This window comes from Onychomys torridus, chromosome 9 (genome assembly GCF_903995425.1).
Source record: "Onychomys torridus chromosome 9, mOncTor1.1, whole genome shotgun sequence".
In the NCBI taxonomy this organism is placed as follows: domain Eukaryota; kingdom Metazoa; phylum Chordata; class Mammalia; order Rodentia; family Cricetidae; genus Onychomys; species Onychomys torridus.
The window spans coordinates 34,158,427-34,181,253 of NC_050451.1; the positions used below are offsets into that span (position 1 = coordinate 34,158,427).

A 22,827-nucleotide genomic window follows, 5' to 3' on the forward strand; every position below is an offset into this window, starting at 1 on the left:
AAGAGAAAGCATTGCACCTTTACTCTTCTCCCTAAAAATTCAAATTTGGGGGAAGAAAAAGCCAACACCAATTTCTCTTGTGGTTTTTGTTGTTGTAGCTTGGAGTATTTGTTTATTTTGTTTTTATTTTGTTGAGACAATGGCTAACAAGCAGCCTGGGCTGGACTGGAACTCACTGTGTAGACCAGGCTGGCCTCAAACTTAAGGTCCTCTTACCTTTGCCTACTGAATGCTTAGAATTACAATTACAAAACTGGGGCCACCATGCCAGGCCCCAAATTATTTTTAATTTGTGTGTGTGTATGTGTGTGTGTGTGTGTGTTACTCAAAATCAAAACTTCAGTGTCCCAGCAGTGTCCCCCACACAGCAATGGTAGAAGGAAATCTACAACAAAGCACAACAGCCCTCTGTGTGTGCCTTCCTAAGAACATGGTCAGGCCTCAGAATACCTGTCAATGATATCCAGAGTAACAGCAGTTAGAAAAGTGGAGCCCAGCACTCTGAAGACAGAGGCAGAAGGATCTCTGTGAGTTCAAGGTCAACCTGGTCTAAATAGCAAGTTCCAGGACAGCCAGGACTACATAGAGAGACCCGGTCTCAAAAACAATAATAAAAATAAAATAAATTTAAAGGCAAAAGCAGAGTCCTACAATGTTAGTATTTTAAGTTAAAATTTTAAATACAGACACTACTGCCCAACCTTCTTTCCTTTCTTCTACTAATACTTACATCCCCATTCTACTTTTTCCTGACCTCATTTCTAAAGCACCATGCCAATGTTTTGAACAAGGACATTTCCAGGAAGAACAGACTGACCAATGAGAAAGGTGCCTTGTCCTAAGACTTCAGACAGTTACCTGCTCCAGCCTGGATTTCTTCCCTTTGATAAAAGCTTCACAACTCTAACTACTATGCCCACTGCGAGCACACTCTCAGATGGGCCACCTAAAGATAACCTACATCAGATGGGAAATATCAATTCCTTTAGCATTTGAGGATTTCCTCGAGAGGTGAGTAAAACGCCATGAATGCCTGAGTTAAAAACTATTGAGCCAAACTCCTATAGATAAATTTCTTACTCTACTGACAAAACAAAACTTGAGAACACTCAGAAAGAAATGTTTTGTGCTTATATACAACCTGATCTTTTTACAGTAACCAAAATGAAACTCAACCCTTAAGTCCCAGTGGTCTGAAGTAAGGGTGTTACAGGACAGCACAATCTAACCAGCATTTCCTTCTGTAAAGAGTAGAGAGAGCTTAAGTGGAAGACATCCCAGTTAGTCATTGCTGTCTGTCACCAGCCTAGCCCCCAGCAGGAGACTCACCTCCATAACCAACCGTGAATCACAGTGCCTAAGGACTCCACATGAAAAGCTACCTGTAAGGCTCAAAAAAATCTTAGCAAGAAATGCTTAGTTTTCTCTCCACTTGTATCAACATGTATCAAGATACAAGTAACATCAATAATATTTTAAAGATAAGTACAGAGTTCTTAATTTGCAGAGTGGAGAAAGAGCACTATTTAACTCAAGCTCCTTTGATTCATAATGTTGTCCCAGGACAAAACGCTGGCTTCACTTCAATGATCACTTTCAGATGACTGTTGAGTCAAGGGGTAACTTTTACTTCCAATAGAACTGAAATATTTAAAGTTACTATTAAATGTCTGAATCTGTAAGTTGAATGGAGGTATAACAGGTCCACTATTCAGCTATGCATTGCCTTGTCAAACTCTGAACTTACTCAGAAGACCATGTATTTTTACCAAGAGTGTGTTCCACTTACTTTCTTCCCCCACTTTTCTAGAGGAACCTTCCAGAAGAGTACTGCACCAATGAGGAGGCATGAAACAAGTACGGGAAGACAACGTTAATTACTTCTCGGTAGGGCGGGAGGTGGCCAAAGACACTACGCATTGAACAGAATGGGAACCTGGTGGCAGCAGACAGACCCCAGATCTGGTGGATTTACTGTTCACAGTTCAGGAAAGAGGGATTCAGAATCCTACTTTTAAAAAAGCCAATACCTTAGTTACCATTGTCCATTTTCAGGGTGAATTTTCTTTTTCCAAATATTCTTATAACTACTACAGAGTTTACACATAGGGTTTAGTAGAGGTAAAGCAGGAAGGTGACAGGGCTGGCAGTGACTTGTCATGTGCATCTTTTTATCCCTTTTCATTTCTAAACCAAGTAATCATATGACAAAAGCAGGCAGATAAAAATATTCCTCTTGTTCTAATATTCTAATGCCACGTATTTGAGCTTCTTTTGGCCAAACAAACTTAATTTATTCTCACTCTTGATGAAGTTAGTTTTGCATCCTAATTAGCCAGCCTCCTTTGGAGCAACATGAATATGGGCTGACCACAGGACAGGTGGTGAGGCAACCAGGTGGATTGCCCTTGTCCATCCTACCCAAGTCCATAATCCTAGTACTAAAAACCCACTAAACTCATTTGGGTTTGCTTGCTTGTTTTTTAAGAAGCATTTCTGGATGGCAGTTGCACAAAATAAACTCAATAACATATATTCACTAAATGGTAGATTATTTTTCCCTCCAAATCAGAGAAACATTACAATTAAATGTCTGTTTTTCCTTACTAGTTTCTCATTTGCTAGAAGCAAAGGGAAGAGATTTGGTTAGGGGAACATGAAATCGTTGAATTACGGCTGACTCACAGCCTAGGCAACAGAACATGCAGGAAGCCACCAACTCAAGGTAATAAAAAAAAAAAAAAATCACTATTCTTTACCTCTTGTCCTCTTTGACTTTGGTAGTGTAAGCAGGACAGCTCTCTAGCCTACTCACTTTCACTACAGGTAAAACCACAAGACTACAGCTCCAAAAGCAAAAATATCAAGGCCTACAAAGATGACGGCTAGGAGAGGCACGCAGCGGCATCACCTCAAGTCTTCTTTCCCAGAGCTGGATCCACAGGTAACAAACCCAGCTCCCTAGGGAAACGCGCCCTTCAAATGAGGTCATTGGGATAGGATAGGCAGAAAGTGTTCTTAGGGGCCTTCTCAAAGAGACAAAAGTACCTACCAAATACAGAAAGCCTGGTATGCCACAGCCATCTTTTCTGTTTTGTCCCGCCCACCCAAAAATACCAATTTAATAAGAGCCAAAGTCAGTCTGCCCAACAGAGCCCAGAATTGCACATTAAATCATTTCCTGACACATATCCGAGCACAGTGTTACACACCGGCACACAAAATGAGACACGGCACACAGCACAAGAAAACCTCACAGACATGCTTTTTCTCTTTTTAAGCAAAAATGAAACTGAAGGGCAAGAGAAAGCTTACCTTCTAAGCTCGAGAAAAAGAATAAAACAAACAAGAGAACAACAACAACAAAAAAAAGATGCACAAAGAAGTCATTGGGAAGTGAAAGTTATCAAGCAAAATTAAATCAAATATCTGAGACTTAAGATGGTTTTATCATAAAAACTTAAAGTACATTTTTAGAAGCAGTTAAAGAACATACTACCAATGAGGAAACACCTCTGTAAATAATCTATATTTCAAAATAAACTAATTGACATGCATAGCTAAACTAGCTTTCTGAGCAGCGGGAGGGAGGACTAGAGATTGAGGTTCAGCCCCAAATTTGACCTTACCTTATATGGTCCTGGAAGAAAACAGCTCTAAGAACTACTCAATGGAAGCCAAATTATAAAGTCACTTTGTCTGTTAACAACCAGCTGGGAGACCTAGGTGACAGCATTTGGGTCATACATGGGAAAGCCAGACCCAGGAAGTGGGGTGTTCCCCACACTGCCTGCATCCTGGGCTTCTCTAAGGCAAGTAAAAAGCAAAATGACTTGGCTCCCCCAGACCAGAGTGTCAATGACTCCAAAAGACTACCCACAGGCTCTAAAAGGAATCCACATCAATGGACTCCTTTTGGAGTCTACAGAGAGTTTCTACAGAAGGCAAAGGAATCTATAAACTAGACAGCAAATTAAGGAGACCAATATTTTAATTAACAGAAATCATCAAGCAATACATCTAAAAACCCTGAGAGCTTCCTCTGTACAGTCCTCTTAATCAAGGGTTGGCTAAGGACAAGTCTTCCATCAAGTGCATAATTATAGGCATATTCTTTGTCTTTCTCAAGTCACCTGGCAACAAGCACCCCATAAAAAATGATGATCCCACCCAGGGAAGTATGGTATCCCAAGTCTTCTACCAGCCCAACCAATGAGAAATAAGCCTGAAGGGAGGCTACACACCTCAGCCTTCTACCAAGCCATCCTTTATACCTATATAGTCCACCTTGGAACACAGGAAATATATAAAGGTGACAAGGAACCCATAAAACAAATGAGCAAGAAACTATTTCCATAATAACTGTGTATTCTTAGGCATCCACAGTTACAAGATAAAAATTAAGACAGACGGCAATCAAAACCCCAGGAGTGCAGAATTTGAATTCTTTATTATTATTTCTCTTCAAGTAAGACTTACCTTGCTGGCCCAGGCATCTTCATCCCAAGAAGTGAGTTGTAATACACGAATGATCTCATTAATTTCAGCACTCATTTTTTCTACAGTGAAATTTCGATTTTTCAAAGCTTCTTCTATTCCTTGGTTTTTTGAGTTTTTGGTTGTAACAAAAATCTTCATAGCTATAAAAATGAACAAAAGATCAGAAATTGATGTTTTAAAAAATGATGTGGAGGTCAGAGGTAGGAAGTGAGGGTCAATTCCCTTCTTCTACCATCTGTGTGGGTCCCAGACAGTCTGAACCATCTCATCGGCCTGAAATTGAATCTTGTTGCTTAGCAATGTTCACAGGTGATGTTTTCATACTTTGTACATGTATTCTGATCTTTTAATGTCTTAAAAAGAACATATAAAACAAACACTGGAAATCTGCTGATCAAGTTCCAGCATCAGCAACTTTCATTGTAAAGCGAATTCAAGATGTAAAAAGAGCGGCACCATGTTATTAGGGAACTAACTTAATACACACAGATAATCTACAATCAAAAAGTACTTAATATCTTTCTCAGTCATTATCATCCTGATACACCATGGCCTCTAGCCACTGCAAATCTGCTGGGACAGAATAAAAAACAGCAATAAAATTGTGAGTGGCCTGCTGCCCCCATACCATGGTAGACCCCAAAGAAGTCGGTATATCTTCCAGCAGTTCTCTCGATGTGTATCAGTGTCTCCTCTGACTTTCTTCCTTCTTTTCTTTCTTTCCTTCTTGTCTTTATTTTTTTAATCAGGCCATGGTGGCACACATCTTAATCTCAGCATTCAGTAGGCAGAGACAAGCAGATCTCTGTGAGTTCAAGGCCAGCCTGCTCTACATAGTGAGTTCCAGGACAACTAGGGCTACATAAAAGAGAAACCTTCTATCAAAAAACAACCACCCCAGGGCTGGAGAGATGGCTCAGAGGTTAAGAGCACTGACTGTTCTTCCAGAGGTCCTGAGTTCAATTCCCAGCAACCACATGGTGGCGCACAACCATCTGGTGCCCTCTTCTGGCCTGCAGTCACACATGCTGTATACATAATGAGTAAATAAATCTTAAAAAAAAAAAAAAAAAAACACCCCAAAAAAGTTTTTTAATTAAAAAGGAATTTTTTTATTTACGTGTATGAACGTGTGATTGTATGCCAAGTGCATACAGGTGTCCACAGAGACCAGAAGGCGGCACTGGAGCCCCTGGAACTGAAGGTACTGAAGGATGACAATGACATGTCATTGTCAGAGAAATTTAAATCCAACTGTCTTCTGAGAATTAAACTAAATAACCCACAACCTGTCTATGACAGAGGCAGAAACAATGAGGTACTGGCACATACTGACACGTAGTAAGCGCAAGTTCCTTTTGGCAATTAAGAAAGCAGAAAGCAAAAGAACATTCAAAATGGTGACTATAGGGTTCTTAGCCTTCGTCTGCTGCCCACACGTTCCATGAACACTCAGTCACATCTCATCTTCACCTGTGTAAAGGATTTGTACGCAAGCAGCAAAGGGGAATGGCCGCCTGAGTTAGAACACTCAGCTCCCTCACCCTCCGATCAGAGCAGGAAGTACCTGAAATGAGAACAGGAAGGAGCTCTTTGACGGTGTTCATTGAGTTCACCAGCATCACTCTGTGTTCCTGGTGAGTCAATTCCTGCTGTCTCTCATCAATCATTTTGGCCATCTTAGTCATCCCTGGGGCACAAAAAAGAGATTATGCAGGACGAGTGGTAAAAGGAACCAGAATCTGGCCTTTTCAGCCTAAATCCACAGTGACTTACTTACTACAAAAAGCCAAACCCATTTAAAGACGACACTGTAACAATACTACCATTCTCTGTAATGGTGTGCTTTCAGTGAAGGTAATTTATTAAAGGAAAATTCTAAATGTAATCATCATGTTCACATTGTATGCCGTATACAGGTTTCGTATTGCGTATCTGGCTACTGCACTGTGCAATGCAAGAATCTCTGAGAGAATTCTAACGACAGTGGGTTGGGTTGGATCAGGGTGTGTTTTGGTTTTTGTTTTTTAAGCATTCGTTCATTTTGTACATTGGGAGAATATATGCCATGGTGTGCCTATTGACAGAGGTCAGAGGTTAACTTGTGGGAGTTACTTCTCTCCTACCATGTGAGTTCTGGGGATGGAACTCAGGCCATTAGGCTGGGCAGCACGCCTCTGTATCTGCTGAGCCTTGTGTTTTATTCTTACCTTGGTAATATTTTTTTGAATTTTTCAAGTTGGTCCAAAATAAGCATGTACTACTCTTAAAATTAGAAACAAGATAAAAATATTATAGAAAGTACAGCGGTGGCAGCTTTTTAAGCATCTGGTGTTTTGGAATCAATCTGCTAGCACTTTGTTTACTTTCTTTATTATTCAAAAGTCCTATGTGATTTTTAAATGTACATTCATTTGTTTACAGGTCTGTGTATGTGAGGACACACACGTGTGCCACAGTACTGGTGTAGAGGTCAGGAGACAATTTGCAGGGGTCAGTTCCCTCCTTCTACCACGTGGCTCCTAGGGATGGAACAGGTCAGCAGGCTCAGCTCCAAGTGCTTTTATCAGCTAAGCCATCTCACTGGCTAGCAAAATGATTTTGGTTTTAAGCTTTTATTTTCAAATTTCCCCTAGGATTTTTTGTTTTGTTTTGTTTTGTCTTTCGAGACAGGGTTTCTCTGTGTAGTTTTGGTGCCTGTCCTGGAACTCGCTCTGTAGACCAGGCTGGCCTCGAACTCACAGAGATCCGCCTGGCTCTGCCTCCTGAGTGCTGGGATTAAAGGTGTGCGCCACCACCGCCCAGGCCCCTGGGATTTCTTAATCAGTTTCACAGACCATCAAGACAAAAGAGAGGCAGAAAGGTAGGTTGCTTCTGCTTCACACAGAGTACTTTATTTTTGTTAGGTTTCACATGAGAAAAACATAGACCTTTTTTCCGGTGTTATGAGAATGGGAAATACAGGTCTTTCTTGGCTAGGGGTATACCTTAGTGGTAGAGCAATTGCCTAGCATGCACTAAACCTTGGTTAATCTCTAACACTCCCAAACACACCCTAGCCATCCCCTAGCACACCTCTACAACCATTAAAAAAAAAAAAAAGCCATTTCCAGGTGATCTTCAGTAACAACTCAGAAAATGTGATAAGCTCAAAGACACACTATACTACACCCTTAGAAAGATATTGTTAAATAAACATCAACATTTCAATTAAAAAATCATTCACAGAGCAAGAAACATCAAATTAAACGCCTATTATTCTTTTCATTAATCTTATTCATAGTTTATTGACTCTTGAGGTCATGTTAATCTATAAGATCAAATGCTGGCATCTGGATATTTTGAATATTCAGTACTCAGATGACTAAATAGTTATTTCAAATGAGGTTTAACCACAGCAGCTCTTCTCTCCTGAGGTCTGATTACATTTCTGCAGCCTTGGGCTAGGGCATAGTCCATAAGAGTAGGCAGCTGATTAGCAAGCTAGGAAGTCCTGAAGAGCGGCAGGCCAGTTGGCAGGCAGTGAGGAACACTGGCGAAGGTGGAAGGGGAGGCCAGGATTGAGGACGGCCTTCGGCATTACAGAAACAGAAAAGCATTTCCTACATCCCCCATCAGCATTCAAGTCTGGTTTAATGTTTCTGATGGGGCTGGGACTTGTAGAAAGCAGGTAAGAGATCTGAGGGACAGCGACATCTCCTCAGTGGAAAGCTACTGTCAGCTCTGTCCACAGAGAAGCCCAATGCAGCATTCCCTACTTTCTCCAAGGAAGAGAAGAGCAGCCTTTCCTCTTGAATCAAAACAGCCAGTTCATAGAGACTTTTACTATAAAAGATGGTTTTGGCTCACCTGGCCCAAGATTCTTTGTGTAAGTGACCAAATCTTCCATAGTCTCCACTACCTCTGCCACTGTGAGATATTCCAAAATTCCTTTGCAAACTCTAATAATTTTACGAACCTGAAAATACATATAGGCACTCAGTCAAATTAGTGAACAGTACATAGGAAATGGCATTAGAGATATGCAGCTTTTTAATATTTTAGCATTCTAAAAATCATCCAGGGATTCTATTATTATCTTTTTTTGTTTTCGTTTTCCGAGACAGAGTTTCTTTATGTAGCCCCAGCTATCCTGAAACTTGCTTTGTAAACCAGGTTGGCCTTGAACTCGCAGAGCTTCACCAAGTGCTGACCCACCTCCATGATCATCTTTAAAATTAGGCTTCAGGAGCTGGAGTGATAACAAAGTGGTCAAGAACATGTAATGCTCTCCTGGAGGACCCTGGTCAGGTGCTCACAGCTTCCTCTAACTCCAGCCCTAGGGACACGATACCCTCTTCTGGTTTTCAGGGGCACCCACAAACACATACACGAATAACACACACACATAGGATAAATCTAAAACTAGGCTTTTGTCTAAGAGGTCTTTGTGGGCTTCCGATCACCTACCTCAGCCTCATCAAAGGTAAGAAGTAGGTCTGACGTGCCAGAAAGGATTCCCCTTGACCCATCAATGAGGTAATCCCGAGCAGGAACTGAGTATGGGTCAGCCTGAAGCATCTGGGCTGCCTGAACAAGCTTGGTGCAAGCATTCTCAACCCTAGAGGGAAGAGAATAGGTTAAATCTTAGCAAAAGCAAATATATGCAAACACAGAAAATGTATACATGTGAATTTATGGGGGTTTTTTCCCTATAGGGTAAATAGCCAAGGCCAATTTATAACAGGGTGTGGTCTTTTAAATTTTAAAATATGCAGCTAACATCAGCACACATGTTCATTCACTCAGTGCACTTGGCTTGTGAATGAATTGTTCTCTGTTACTACTTCTTTCTTTCTTTCTTTCTTTCTTTCTTTCTTTCTTTCTTTCTTTCTTTCTTTTTTTTTTTGGTTTTTGAGACAAGGTTCCTCTGTGAAACGGTCCTGGTTGTCCTGGATCTCACTCTGTAGCCCAGGCTGGCCTCAAACTCACAGAGATCCGCCTAGCTCTGGCTCTGCCTCCCGAGTGCTGGGACTAAATGCCACCACCACCCAGTGTTCTTAGTTAGAGCACATTTGGCCCTTTAGGTGGAATTCTTTTGTTTCCTTTCTCCTCCCCATCCCAGGACAGACATGACATAAAGAACTGAAACCACTGTGGGAGTGTCAGAGCTAACATCTGGAAATGAAGCACCCAAGTATTATGTAGTGATTCTTTTGAGACAGAGTCTCACTATGTGGCCCCAGTTAGCCTGGAATTTACTATATAGACCAGATTCACCTTGAACTCAAAGATCCATCTGCCTTTGCCTTTAAGTACTAGTTTCTAAGCATGTGACATGCCCGGCATATAGTGAGATTTAATAATCAGACAATACAAAGGACCTGGAAAAAAGAACAAAGCAATATACAATTCCTTTTTTTTTTTTTTTTTTTTTTTTTAAACTCATCTTGCTAAGTGGATTTGGGCCATTTGAAAAACTCTATAATCAATGGTGCTGGGCAGTGGCGGCGCACGCCTTTAGTCCCAGCACTCAGGAAGCAGAGGCAGGTGGATCTCTGTTGAGTTTGAGGCCAGCCTGGGCTACAAAGCGAGTTCCAGGAAAGGTGCAAAGCTCCACAGAGAAACCCTGTCTAGATAAACAAAACAACAACAAAAAAAGATCAATGACATTAGTAACTGAAACAATAATTAGCAGTCTAATACTAATATAGTTTAATACAGACCACTAAATCAGCCAAGGATTTGGTAGTGGAAGTGGGGAGTACTCATTCAACAGCAAAACTCAAAATGCATAAATCAAGTATATTCCTTGACCTTACTTATTAAAGTACATTCATTTATTCAACTAGTCATTCAGAGAAAAGAATGAATGGATTATCTCTTCTACTCTCATTTCAATAGATCTACTGTTTTCACTGAGTAACTTAGAGAGAGGAACAAATTATTTAACAATGAAATAATTTTCCAATATTATACATTCTCATTTGAAAAAACTAAAAACATCATATGCAAAAAAAAAAATCCTACTCAAAGCATTGTCTTGTGGATCAAATGAAATACAAAAATTTCCACAAGTACAAGGCAACGTTACATTGTTGTGGTGCTTTGAAAGAAAATGGTCCCCAAAGGGAGGGGCGCTATTAGGAGGTGTGGCCTTGTTGGAGGAAGTGTGTCACCGTGGGGGTGGGCTTTGAGGTCTTTTTCTCAAGATTCACTCAGTGTGACAGTCAACTTCCTGTGGCCTGTGAATCAAGATAGATGTAGGACTCTCAGCTCCAGCACCACATCTGCCTGTATGCCGCCATGCTCCTCATCCTGATGATAATGGACTGAACCTCTGAAACTGTAAGCGAGCTGCCTTAATTAAATGTTTTGATTTAAAAGAGTTGCCTTGGTCATGGTGTCTCTTCGCAGCAATAAAACCCTAAGACAACTGTTAATAGGAAGAGAATTAAACTAATAGAGAGAATTTCAACTACATAAAAGAAGTGAGCTACGAAAAACATAAAAAGCACTACTACAAATGCAAAACCCATACTTGACTAAGTTAAGGCATAAACACTGGTACCATAAAGCCATACCTAAAAACACCAGTGAGAAACAAAGACCTACTATGCAAGCCTACACCACCTCAATCCCCTCCCCACCCACCCATCCCCATCCCCAGCTTTTGTATTCTTTTCTTTGAGACAGGCTCTCACTATGTACTCCAGGATAGCCTTGAACTCACTGTTTGGCCCTGGTTGGTTTTGAACTTGTACTCCTCCAGCCTCCAACTTCCAAGCAGTGCTGGGATTACAGGCACACACCACCATACCTGATCTGATGACCACAGGCTGGGAGCTGAAGAGATAGCTCAGCAGTCAAGAGCACTTGCTACTTCTGAAGAAGACCCAGGCTCAGCTCCCAGCACCCACACAGGTAGCTCACAGCTGTCTATAATTCCCCTCCAAGGGATTCCTTCTTCTGACCTCCAAGGGCACCAGGCACACACATGGTGCACATACATGCAGACAATTAAAATAAATTAGTCTGCTGGGCAGTGGTGTGAATGCCTTAAATCCCAGAATCTGAGAGGCAGAGGCAGGTGGATCTCTCTGAGATTGAGGCTAAACTGGTCTACAGAGTGAATTCCAAGACAGCCAGGGCTGTACAGGAAAGCCCTGTCTCAAAAAACCAAAAAATAAATAAATAAAACTAAAAATAATTTTAAAGATAAATAAAGAATTATGCATTTTTATGCAGCTACATAATAATTCTCCATTTATTTGCCTACCACAATGAATTGCCTTGAATTCTACCTTGTAGGGTGTATCTGCTAAATGTGCAGTCGAAAGTGTGGGTACTGTAATTTTAATAGGCTGCCATAGTGCCATCTGCAGAAGTTAAATGAACTCACATTTTCACCACAATGGATAAGGGGGAAGAAATAGTATTTACAAGGTTAGCAGTAAACAAATAAATGTAAAAAATAAAATTAAAAAAATTAAAACTTTAAAATTTAAAGAAACAAGAAAACTATACTAAGAAAATCACAGTGAAGTTGCTTCAAACCCATTATAACACTTTTTTTTTTAAGAAACCATCCCTCCCCCCCCCCAAAAAAATAGCACTTTTACATTCAGAAGAATAGCAGTGGACATCTCTCTGAAAACAATGTAAGCCAGAAGTCAAGGAAGCAGTATCTTAGAACTACTAAAACCCAAGGTCTTTGTAACACTGGCCTAGCATGCATGAAACCCTGGGTGTAATTCCTAACACTGCCAAGAAGAAATGTGGATTTAACAGCTATCTCCAGTTTGGGGTTGGGGATTTAGCTTAGTGGTAGAGCGCTTGCCTAGCAAGCACAAGGCCCTGGGTTCGATCCTCAGCTCCAAAAAAAAAAAAAAAAAAGAGCTTGGAAATCAAAGGCAGCATGCCTCCTGAGACATGCTTCCAGTTGACTGTGATCAGCAACAGCAGATGCACCATGACAAAGCTAAGGGAGCCCTTGAGTAAGAAGGAAATGGCCCCAGATGAAAGCTGATTAGAAGTCAGACAATGTGAGTAAACACAATGTTTCATTTTCTTAAACATCTGTAAAAGGTAACTGAAAAAAAAAAGAAGTAACTTCAAATCTTAAAAACATAAGCCTGGCTGGGCAGTGGTGGCCCAGGCCTTTAATCCCAGTGCTCAGAGGCAGAGCCAGGTGGATCTCAAGGCCAGCCTGGGCTACAGGGCGACATGCTGGACAGGCACCAAAACTACACAGAGAAACCCTGTCTCAAAAAAATTAAGCCTGAAAGCCAGTAGTACACATTCAAAACCTCAGCACTGGGGAAGCTGAGGCAGAATGTGAGATCAGCCTTGCTGGACCCAATCTGGCCCACCAGACAGGCAATAAGGTCTGGCTCTATCAATGAGTATAAACGTGAAATGTGCATCAAAATACATTTAAGATGTAAATATATCACACACACGTACGTAGTATACATTATGGGAGAAAATGCATACTTTCTAATTTATTAAATTTACACCTTTAAATTATTTATTTGTTTATTTATGGTTTTTCAGGACAATCTCTCTGCATAGCCTTGGCTGTCCTGGAACTGACCAGGCTGGCCTCCAACTCACTGAGATCTGCCTGCCTCTGCCTCCCAAATGCTGGGATTAAGGGATTAAAGGCATGTACCATCACTGCCCAGCAACAATTTTACAATATTTAAATGAGGGGCTGGAGAGCTGACTCAGTTGGTAAAGTACTTACCATTCAAGCATGCATGAACATCTAAGTTCGCATCCCTATAACCCATTTAAAGGCCAGGCACAGTGGTGTATGTCTCTAACCCCAGCACTGGGGAAGGAGACATCTCACTGGCCAGACAACCTAACAGAATCAGTGAGCGCCAGGCCAAGTAGGAGAACCTTCTCAAAAAAAAAAAAAAGTTTGTTGGATGTGGTAGCACACAACTTTAATCCCTGCCCGGTCGACTTGGTAAATCCCAGATAAGGCAGCCAGAGCTACATACTAAAGACCCTGTCTCAAAATTAATTCATTTAGGTGGGAGATGTCTGAGTGGGTAAAGGCCCTCCCTTACTGCCAAGCTAGGACCTACTCGGTAGAAGGAGAACCAACCCTACGAAGTTGTCCTGATCTCCACATGTGTGCCTCGGCACTCATTCCCACATACAAAAGTAAATGAAATGGTTATGTCTTAAATAAAATATTTAAATGAAAAGTCAAAAACTTTGAAGAGAATGCTTCCATAAGTACTATAGGAATAGCCAATCATTCACTGAAAACCACTAACTCAAGACTGTTTATATGGCCCTTACCTGTCTCATGTACTTGTCTTCCTCCTTTCTTTGATTTTATTTGACACCACTACCCCACCACAATCACCACTACCACCACCACCATCACCACCATCACTATCATCATCACCACCATCACCACCATCACCACCACCACCATCATCACCACCACCACTATCACTACCACCACCACCACCATCATCACCACCACCACCACCACCACCACCACCACCATCACCACCACCACCACCACCACCATCACCATCATCATCACCACCACCACTATCACCACCACCTCCTCCTCCTCCTCCTCCACCACCATCACCACCACCACCACCACCACCACCACCACCACCACCACCACCACCACCACCCCACCCCTACCACCACCCTGGTCTTGTGCTCTGTTTTAAATGTCTCTTCCTTCAGGTAATCGTCACTTGTCTCTCAAATCTACAGGTGTCTTATGTTCCCATGGAATTGACCATACTTTCTCAGTTTTTCTCTCAGAATACTGTAAATCAGCCCAACAAAATAAAAACCTCATTCGCCTTAACAATTAATGTACTCACAGAGTGTCAACACCAGACAAATAATAAGTGCTCAGTAACGATTTGATGAATACATTTTTACCAAAGAAAACAGAGTCATTTGAGCCAGAGAAATCTTTGACTATTTATTTATTTTGCATTCTTTGAGAGAGTTTTACTTTGTAGTCCATGCTAGCCCTGCTGTAACCCAGGCTGGCCTTGAACTCATGATTCTCCAGTCTCAGCCTCTCCTTTGATGGGACTGCAGGCATTTGTGATCACCATACCGAGCAAGAAATCATGAACTAGTCCCAAACTTGATTTTACTTCCAGGGAACCTGGTCCTTGATGAAGTTACAGAAAATAAACACAGGCATCACAGGGTGCAGTTCCTGAGCTACATCTAATCAGAGATCCAGTTCCTGGATGTGATTTTCAACTTTAAAAAAAAAAAAAAAAAAAAAAAAAAAAAGCATTTTAAATGCTAGGACTAACTTAAGGGGAGAAAACCTGGCAGGATGGGAAACTGTAATGGAAAAGGTTTGCCAAGAGTCACATTGATTCTCCACTAGCAGATCTCTTGTGGATAAAATGACAGGCACAGCAGACACTGCATCATTTTTTTACTACAATAAAATATCTGGTCAGTACATTAAAATTTAATGGCATTTATAAAAGCCAAACAAATCCCGCTATGATTACCAGCAATCAGAAACAGGAGGAGCCCATCAGGTCAGTAGAAAATGTGATTTTTATTTAAGCACTCTATCTGCCTGGCCTCTTGAAGTGATCTTCTACTTTGAAATAGAAAACTAAATTCTAGGGACTGACTAGGAATAGGATCAGTTTTCCAGATAATCTTATATCCTGACTACATCCTAATAATATTCACTTAGATAACTTAATCAACTAGTACAAGTTGAGGCTTCTCTGCCTTGGAGCCTTCAGCCTCAAGGACCAATGTTGGGAAATTTTATTTTAAGGTGCGCTTTTGTTTGTGCTATATTTGTTTAACTCTGTGAAGCTGTGTTGCTGCGCCTGTCTAAAACACCTGATGGTCTAATAAAGAGCTGAATAGCCAATGGCAAAGCAGGAGAAAGGATAGGTGGGGCTGGCAGGCAGAGAGAACATATAGAAGGAGAAATCTGGAAAGGGCAATCGAGGAGGAGCCAGAGAAGGAGGAGGACATCAGGTGCTAGCCACCCAGCTATACCACCAGCAAGATATACAGAAGTAAGAGGACAGGAAAAGCCCAGAGGCAAAAGTTAGATGAGATAAGTTAAGTTAAGGAAAGCTGGCAAGAAACAAGCCAAGCTAAGGCCGGGCATTCATAATTAGGAATAAGCATCCGTGTAGGATTTATTTAGCAGCTGGGTGGTGGACCCCCCAAAAAAGGCAAAAAACAACTAACAACAGACCAATGTTTGTGATTTAGATCAAACGGACCAGTGACAATTTTATGGAATTCTTAGCATGTAAAATAGTGTAAAAGAAGGTTCTAAGTTTCTTAGTTCTTGGTGATTTTAATATCACTAATTGAGATGTTTAAGCTTAAGCTGTTTGTTTGCTTTGTTTTGTTTTTTTTTTGTTGTTTTTTTTTCCCAATGAGTGCTAAGTATCATACTCAGCTCTATTCATAAAAATGATTCTCTTCACAGTATTTCTTCAAGTTTTTTCAAGTAGATCTGTCTCTCTCTCCTCTCTCTCTCCTCTCTCTCTCTCTCTCTCTCTCTCTCTCTCTCTCTCTCTCTCTCTCTCTCTCTCTCTCTCTCTCTCTCTCTCTCCTCCAGAGGGCTGGGATTAGAGGAGTATAGCACAAGGCATGACTTCAAACTGTATTTTAAAACAACAGGAACAGACTCACTCATGTGTAGCATCCCAATAATAGCTAATATGCCTTGCATCCTGGAGTTGCCATTTTGAAAGGTCAGGGATCCACAGCCATTAGTCATCTAGAAACCTGAGTGAAGGCCACAGGCACAGTAGCAGTTTTTAGAAGGGAGTAGGGAACACAGAGTACAAAAAGAGACATACTTTAATCTAACTCAAGTAGCAAGTGTACAGCCCCAGCTCACCCTATTGCATGCCCCACGATGATACTGAAACGTGTTGTTCCAACCTTGAGCTCTAATTGTAAAATCTTTTACAATCCTCACACATAAAATCCATAAAATACCCCTTTCCCTGTCTCAACTCTTACAATACAAAGCAGCTTCCTCATTCTTTTAAGATTGATTTTAATGATGTATATATGTGCATGTGGGTACATATGGAGTCAAATCCCCTGGAACAGGAACTGTAGGTGATTATGAGCTGTCTGACACACTACTGAAACTGACTCGGGTCCTCTGGAAGAGAAGTACACACTCTTAACCTCTGAGCCAGTTCTCCAGCCCCCTTCTCATTCTTAGCAAGGCCAAGCTGCATGTGTACACCCAAAATGAAAATTTTGTCAAAAACCACAATAAAGCTAAGAGGTAAGGTTGCTGGCTTTTTTTTTAATTCATTAATGAGTATGTGAGTGAATGCTTCATGTATATAAGTACCTGCAGAGACAGAAGCTGGTGTCATAGCCCTTAAGAGCTGGAGTTACAGGCAGTTGTGAGCCACCTAACATTGATGCTGAGAACTGAATTTGGGTCCTCTGAAAGAGCAGTAAGGACACTGAAAACTATCAAAACTCTTGTATAAAGCAACAGCAAATGAACCCTTCTTTGATAGAGTATTTGCATTAGAACAAGAAAGCTAAATCTTTCTTTCTCAAACACACACACACACACACACACACACACACACACTTCTTTTCTTGCAGATGAGATCAACGAAGACTGCAGCCAGTTTTGGCTTCCCCAAGAGATAACACAAGAGGAAAGGGAATGCTGGAATAGGACCATTCTGAGCATTCCAGCCATCCAGGCCGTGTGTCCAAGTGTTGGGAAACAGCTCATTTGAAATCATGTGAGTCATCCCTTTGAATCCTTAACACGTCATGTCTTCTCTTCCACTCTCCCTCTCCTCCTCCAGCCCTGTGCCGCCATCAGGGCCCAGAGAAGAGACGCTAACCCTCGCAAGGTTCCACGAACAACTCTGTGACCCACAGGTCATGGACTCTTTCTTACAGTCCTTTTCTGTCTCAAGTCAGGGTCAGAGTAGAGACAGGCTGAACATACAAGCAAGTGTGTTTTACAAGTACCGGTCTTTTTCAAATGTATGCTGATGCTACTGTAATGTAAAAATTATTTTTAAATATAACTAAACTCATATTATCTTCTTGTTCTAATACATTCTTTTAATTAGTAGTTAAAGTCTCATTATTTGAAGGTCCTTTTGATGGAAAAAATATTGATAGTAGCTGGGCAGTGGTGGCGCACACCTGTAATCCCAGCACTCGGGAGGCAGAGGCAGGTGGATCTCTGTGAGTTCAAGGCCAGCCTGGTCTACAGAGCTAGTCCAGGACAGGCTCTAAAGCTACAGAGAAACCCTGTCTCAAAAAACAAAAAACAAACAAACAAAAAAAAAAAAAAAAGTTGATAGTCACTATTCTGCAGCATCATGTAACCAATAATGTAGGAATTTAAATGCCTATACACAAAATGTAATGGAACAAATACAATGAGGGAATACTTTCACTTACAAAAACAACTACCAATAACTGTAGTGTAGACTTAAAAAAAAAAAGTCTGGAGTCGTTCGGATAACATCACAGCAGTAATTCTAAAAAAGGTAATAAATAACACATCACTAACAGAACCTAGGAGATACTCAAGCTCAGGAACTTGTTGAAAGTAGCTCAGTGCAGGAATGGCAGAGGGTCCTAACCCAGGGCTGTCTGACTGTAAGGTGTGTGCTAAGACACAGTCTCCCTCTTTGTGAGAATACTCTCTGATAGAAGAAGATATAAAATGTATGGAAAGGTAAGGTAGAGTTTGGTGATGGTTAGCTTCCTGAAAAGTCTCGAAATTTTTTCTTGATTTCTTCAAACAAACCCAATTACTTTAAAAACTGTACGACAGCTATTTTTCTCCTCCAGTCTATATTTTCTGTGCATGGTAAGACCTATTTTGTTGTGCTGAGGATCAAACCCAGAGGCTTATGATGTAATAGACAGTCATTCTATTCTTCTGCTGAATTATACCTTTAGCCTCTATGACTTTAACACACACAAAGAACCCATGACAGCATATTTTTATTTAGTGTTTGCTTGAGTCTGGGCTGCCTCATAAACAAAATGAAGTAGATTAAATAACAACCACTTCATACACGGAATTTGAGAAATGGAGCTGTTTTCACAGAGTTCCTTTGGTTCTACTATGGGAAGAACAGTAAAAATTTTAAACAATTCCAAGAAAAACAAACATACAAACTTTAAACTTTGAGAATGAATTTTTTCTTCTTTTTTTTTTTTTTTTTTGCCAGAGCTGAGGACCGAACCCAGGGCCTTGCTCTACCACTGAGCTAAATCCCCAACCGAGAATGAATTTCTTTCTTTTTTTTTTTTGTTTTTTTGTTTTTTGGAGACAGGGTTTTTCTGGTGTTTTGGTGCCTGTCCTGGATCTCACTTTGTAGACCAGGCTGGCCTCGAACTCACAGAGATCCACCTGGCTCTGCCTCCCAAGTGCTGGGATTACAGGTGTGCGCCACCACCGCCCAGCGAGAATGAATTTCTTAATCTAAAGCTAGACCTATATTGGAAAAGTCAAGGTAATAATTAAAGGAATGTACCTGAATGTTTTTAGTGTTTCTATTTGCTTTTTGTTTTATTTGTTTAATTTATTCCATATGTGTATATGCATGCATGAGTGTGCCTGTGCCTGTGCCTGTGCCTGTGCGTGTGTGTGTGTGTGTGTGTATGTGAGAGAGAGAGAGAGAGAGAGAGAGAGAGAGAGAGAGAGAGAGAAGCCAGAAACCATCATGTGAGTGTCTTTCTCAACCATATTCAACTTGCTTGGCTACCCAGCCGGTAGGCCACCCAGACTCTCCAGTCCCCACCTTCTGCCCCCAGTGTTGGGATTACAGGTACATACCACTCTGCCCAACCTGTCAGGTAGGTGCTGAGGATCCCAACTCAGTTCCTTATGCTCACACAGCTGGTACTTCCCCCAACCCTGATTTTCCAGGGAAACACTGAGGCAGTCAACGGCCTCAATGTAAGATGAGTCACTTAGTCAGTAGTAGTTGTGATCCTTAAATCCTTAAAAGGTTAGTGCTTTGACTCTTTACCGTTAGAGAATTCCAGGACGGACTAGCCAGGAGATGGAGAGTGCAATACAGCACCTGCTGGGTAGGCTTGACAGCCTGAGCTATAGCCCTGGAACCCACCAGAAGAGCGAGAGGAGGTGGCAGCTTGCAGCTATCTGAAGAATCACCCCAAACTCACAAGAGCAGCAGCAGGTCAGAAACAAAGGAGACTCTGCCTCAGTAAGGCAGAGGAAAGCAAGACCTGAAACTGTCCTCTGACCTCACACCCACCATGGCAAACACATGCCTGAACTCACACTATACCATATACTACACACATGCACACAAATAATAAACAAGAATTAAGATAGCAAAATACATCACAAGTTACATCTGTACTTTTTTCTTTTCTTTTCTTTTCTTTTCTTTTTGAAACACTTAGGAAAAGAATAAATCGTAATCTTTTGAAAGTGGTGCACAACTTTAATCCCTGAACTCGGGAAGTAGGGGCAAGTGAATTTAAATGTAAAACTAGCCTGGCCTACATAGCTACATAGCAAGTTCTAAGCTAGCCAGGGCTACACAGTAAGACCCTGCCTCTCAGAACAAAACAAGGGTATTGTCCAAAGCTGGGTCACCCTAGCTCTGGAATGTCAGAGAGTAAAATGAACATACCCTTAGAAACCATGAAATCTGCAATAAGTAACGGTGTGATCTTGAGTGAGTCAGTTTGTCAAAGATCAGTCATTTTATCTATAAAATGGGTTTCTTACTGGTGGTACGTACCTGCAACCTCAGGATCAGGATTCATATCCAACTCAAAGTTAACCTAGTCCACATTAGACCCCACCTCAAAAGTGAGAGCTGATTTTAAATGGGCAGATATCAACATTGGTATTCTGAGAATTACATGATAATATATGTATACACATCCCAGTAAATACATGTGAGCTTCTGGGCCCTCTGAGATCTTTTCAATCTTTTGATTATTCTGTAGACAATGGAAACAGAACACATGCCTAATGTTTTATTTGCTCATTTCTCAATCATCTGGGGTAAAGTAAACCAAAGATTTAACCCATGTCTACCTCTTTAGAACCTGTGTACAAGTTAAATAGGACAACTCTGCTTACTACTGAGAAGACTGAAAGCTTCACAAATTATTTTTAAGGGAGTCGGTCCAAAACAGCAGTCCAGGGGAGCTATTTAAAATTAGAGTGCTTGCTCTGGGTCAAAAATGCAGTGAGGCAGCTGGCAGACATGAATGATTACCTCACAAAACTTGGTCATCCAGCTGAAGAGACAAAAGTCTTCTTATAATAGAAATGGAAAAGATGACAAAAATCTCAAGTTTAAAAACAAACAAAGCCTGAAACATCAGAGCACACAGTAGCCACAGGCGAACAGGTGGGAGTGAATACCACGAGAAAAAATAATTCTAAGGAAATCAATGATTCTATGCACTTTAACCAACAAGTGGGTTTAAAAATACAAATTACAAGACAGTTTTGTTTGGGTTCTCAAGATCAAAAGAAAAGAAAATCTAAATATAAGTGCTGGTAATATAAAACAAAACACTATTTATTTACCTTGGGTCAAAAAAACCTAAACTAGATCTACGTATGTTTTAACCACTTTATAATGTATTCTTTGTACATTAATACAAACTATGTTAAAATCTTACAGGTAGGTGTCAAAATTATGCCAGCTGATAAGAGTTTAAGGATGAAAACAAAGTGCTTCTTGTAGGAAACATGATGAATGCGTGGAGCACAGAGCACTCTCACACAACTTGTTTTATTCAGCAGGCCCAGACGTCCCAGTATGTTTCAAAGACAATCCAAGCTGGAAAATCAATCCAAGCTTTGACGGTTACCAACAGGCTGTTCGGAGAAGCAATGAGGCAGAAGCTGACAGTTCCCAGTTCCAGTGCGGCAGCATTTGCCTGCCAGCAGAGAATGTGCACTCTGCTCCTTTCGGGGAGTTCATACACAGACCACAGTGATGCCCCGAGAACACTGGAGTTCATACACAGACCGCAGTGATGCCCCAAGAACACTGGGGCACTAAGCAGCCTTAGACAAGGCCCAAGACTGACTTCCTTCTGTTTCTGTTCTACTGCAGAAATAGGAGTGAACTTGGGAGGCAGAGGTGGATCTCCATGAGCTTGAGGCCAGTCTGGTCTACAAATGAGTTCAAGTTCCAGGACAGCTGGGGCTACACCATAAAACAATGTCTCAAAAAACTAAAAAAAAAAAAAAAAATGTGTTCTACTGTATTCTACCAAGGCATTTTCTCCCAAGGTGTGCTGGCTGGTCTTATGTCTACTTGACACATAAAATGAGTTATCTGAAAGAAGGGATAATCAATTGAGAAAAGCTTCCATAAGATCCAGCTGTAAGGTTGGAGATTTAGCTCAGTGGTAGAGCACTTGCCTAGCAAGCACAAGGCTCTGGGTTCGATCCACAGCTAAAAAAAAAAAAAAAAAGATCCAGCTGTAAGGCGTTTTCTTAATTAGTGATCAATGGGGGATGACGTCACCCACTGTGAGTGGAGCCATCCCTGGGCTGGTGGTCCTGGATTCTATTAGAAAGCAGGCTGAGCAAGCCATGGAGAGTAAGTCAGTAAGCAGCACTCCTCTATGGCCTCTGGACCAGCTCCTGCCTCCAGGTTCCTGCCCTGTCTGAGTATCTGTCCTGACTTCCTTAGGCCTGTGATGTAGAAGTGTAAACTGAATAGACCCTCTCCTCCCCAACTCGCTTTTTGGTCATGGTGTTTCCTTGCAGTGACAGAAACCCTGACTAAAACACAAGGCAGATTCAAACAATGTACCATAAACATTTCTCACCTCTAAAGAGTCAGCGTGAGGCAAGTCCACACTGACAAAAAGTGAATCTGGCCAGTTTGACACACAACGTATTCTCCTTCATTTTAGCACTGACACTTAGTATCCACAACGTATTCTCCTTCATTTTAGCACTGACACTTAGTATCCACTCTGAATCGGGCTATGAATCTTACAGAAAAACCACTTTCATGCTGTCATCCTGTGGCTCAAAAACTGCAAAGCTTCTTCTCTGCCAGCACTAACTTCCCCAGCCAGGCTTTCAAGGACCATCATCCCTGGGCCCAACCTTCCTCACTAGACTTCCTTCCCTGCCACCTCCACCATTTTAAAAAAAGAAGAAGAGCAGCCAGTGCTTTAACCTGCTAAGCCATCTCTCTAGCCCTCAATATTTTTTAAGTACAGTTATTGGTAAATTTTGTGGGTTTTTTATTATTAATAAACTACTTATATCTTTCATAGGGGATTTTTCACTATATACTGGTAAGAACTGCTATT

At 41.2% G+C, this 22,827-nt stretch overlaps 1 protein-coding gene across 2 annotated transcripts in view; it reads right to left on the reverse strand.

Moving 5' to 3' along the window:
• The window catches only part of Vcl (vinculin), a 98,646-nt gene that overhangs the window by 41,971 nt on the left and 33,848 nt on the right, over positions 1-22,827 (reverse strand). For both annotated transcript variants that reach the window (XM_036199385.1, XM_036199386.1), the window contains exons 3-6: positions 8,950-9,100; positions 8,350-8,458; positions 6,068-6,190; positions 4,480-4,640 (exon numbers count right to left, since the gene is read on the reverse strand). In XM_036199385.1, coding sequence (XP_036055278.1) covers positions 4,480-4,640; positions 6,068-6,190; positions 8,350-8,458; positions 8,950-9,100 — 544 coding nt within the window. The remainder of the gene's footprint in view (positions 1-4,479; positions 4,641-6,067; positions 6,191-8,349; positions 8,459-8,949; positions 9,101-22,827) is intronic.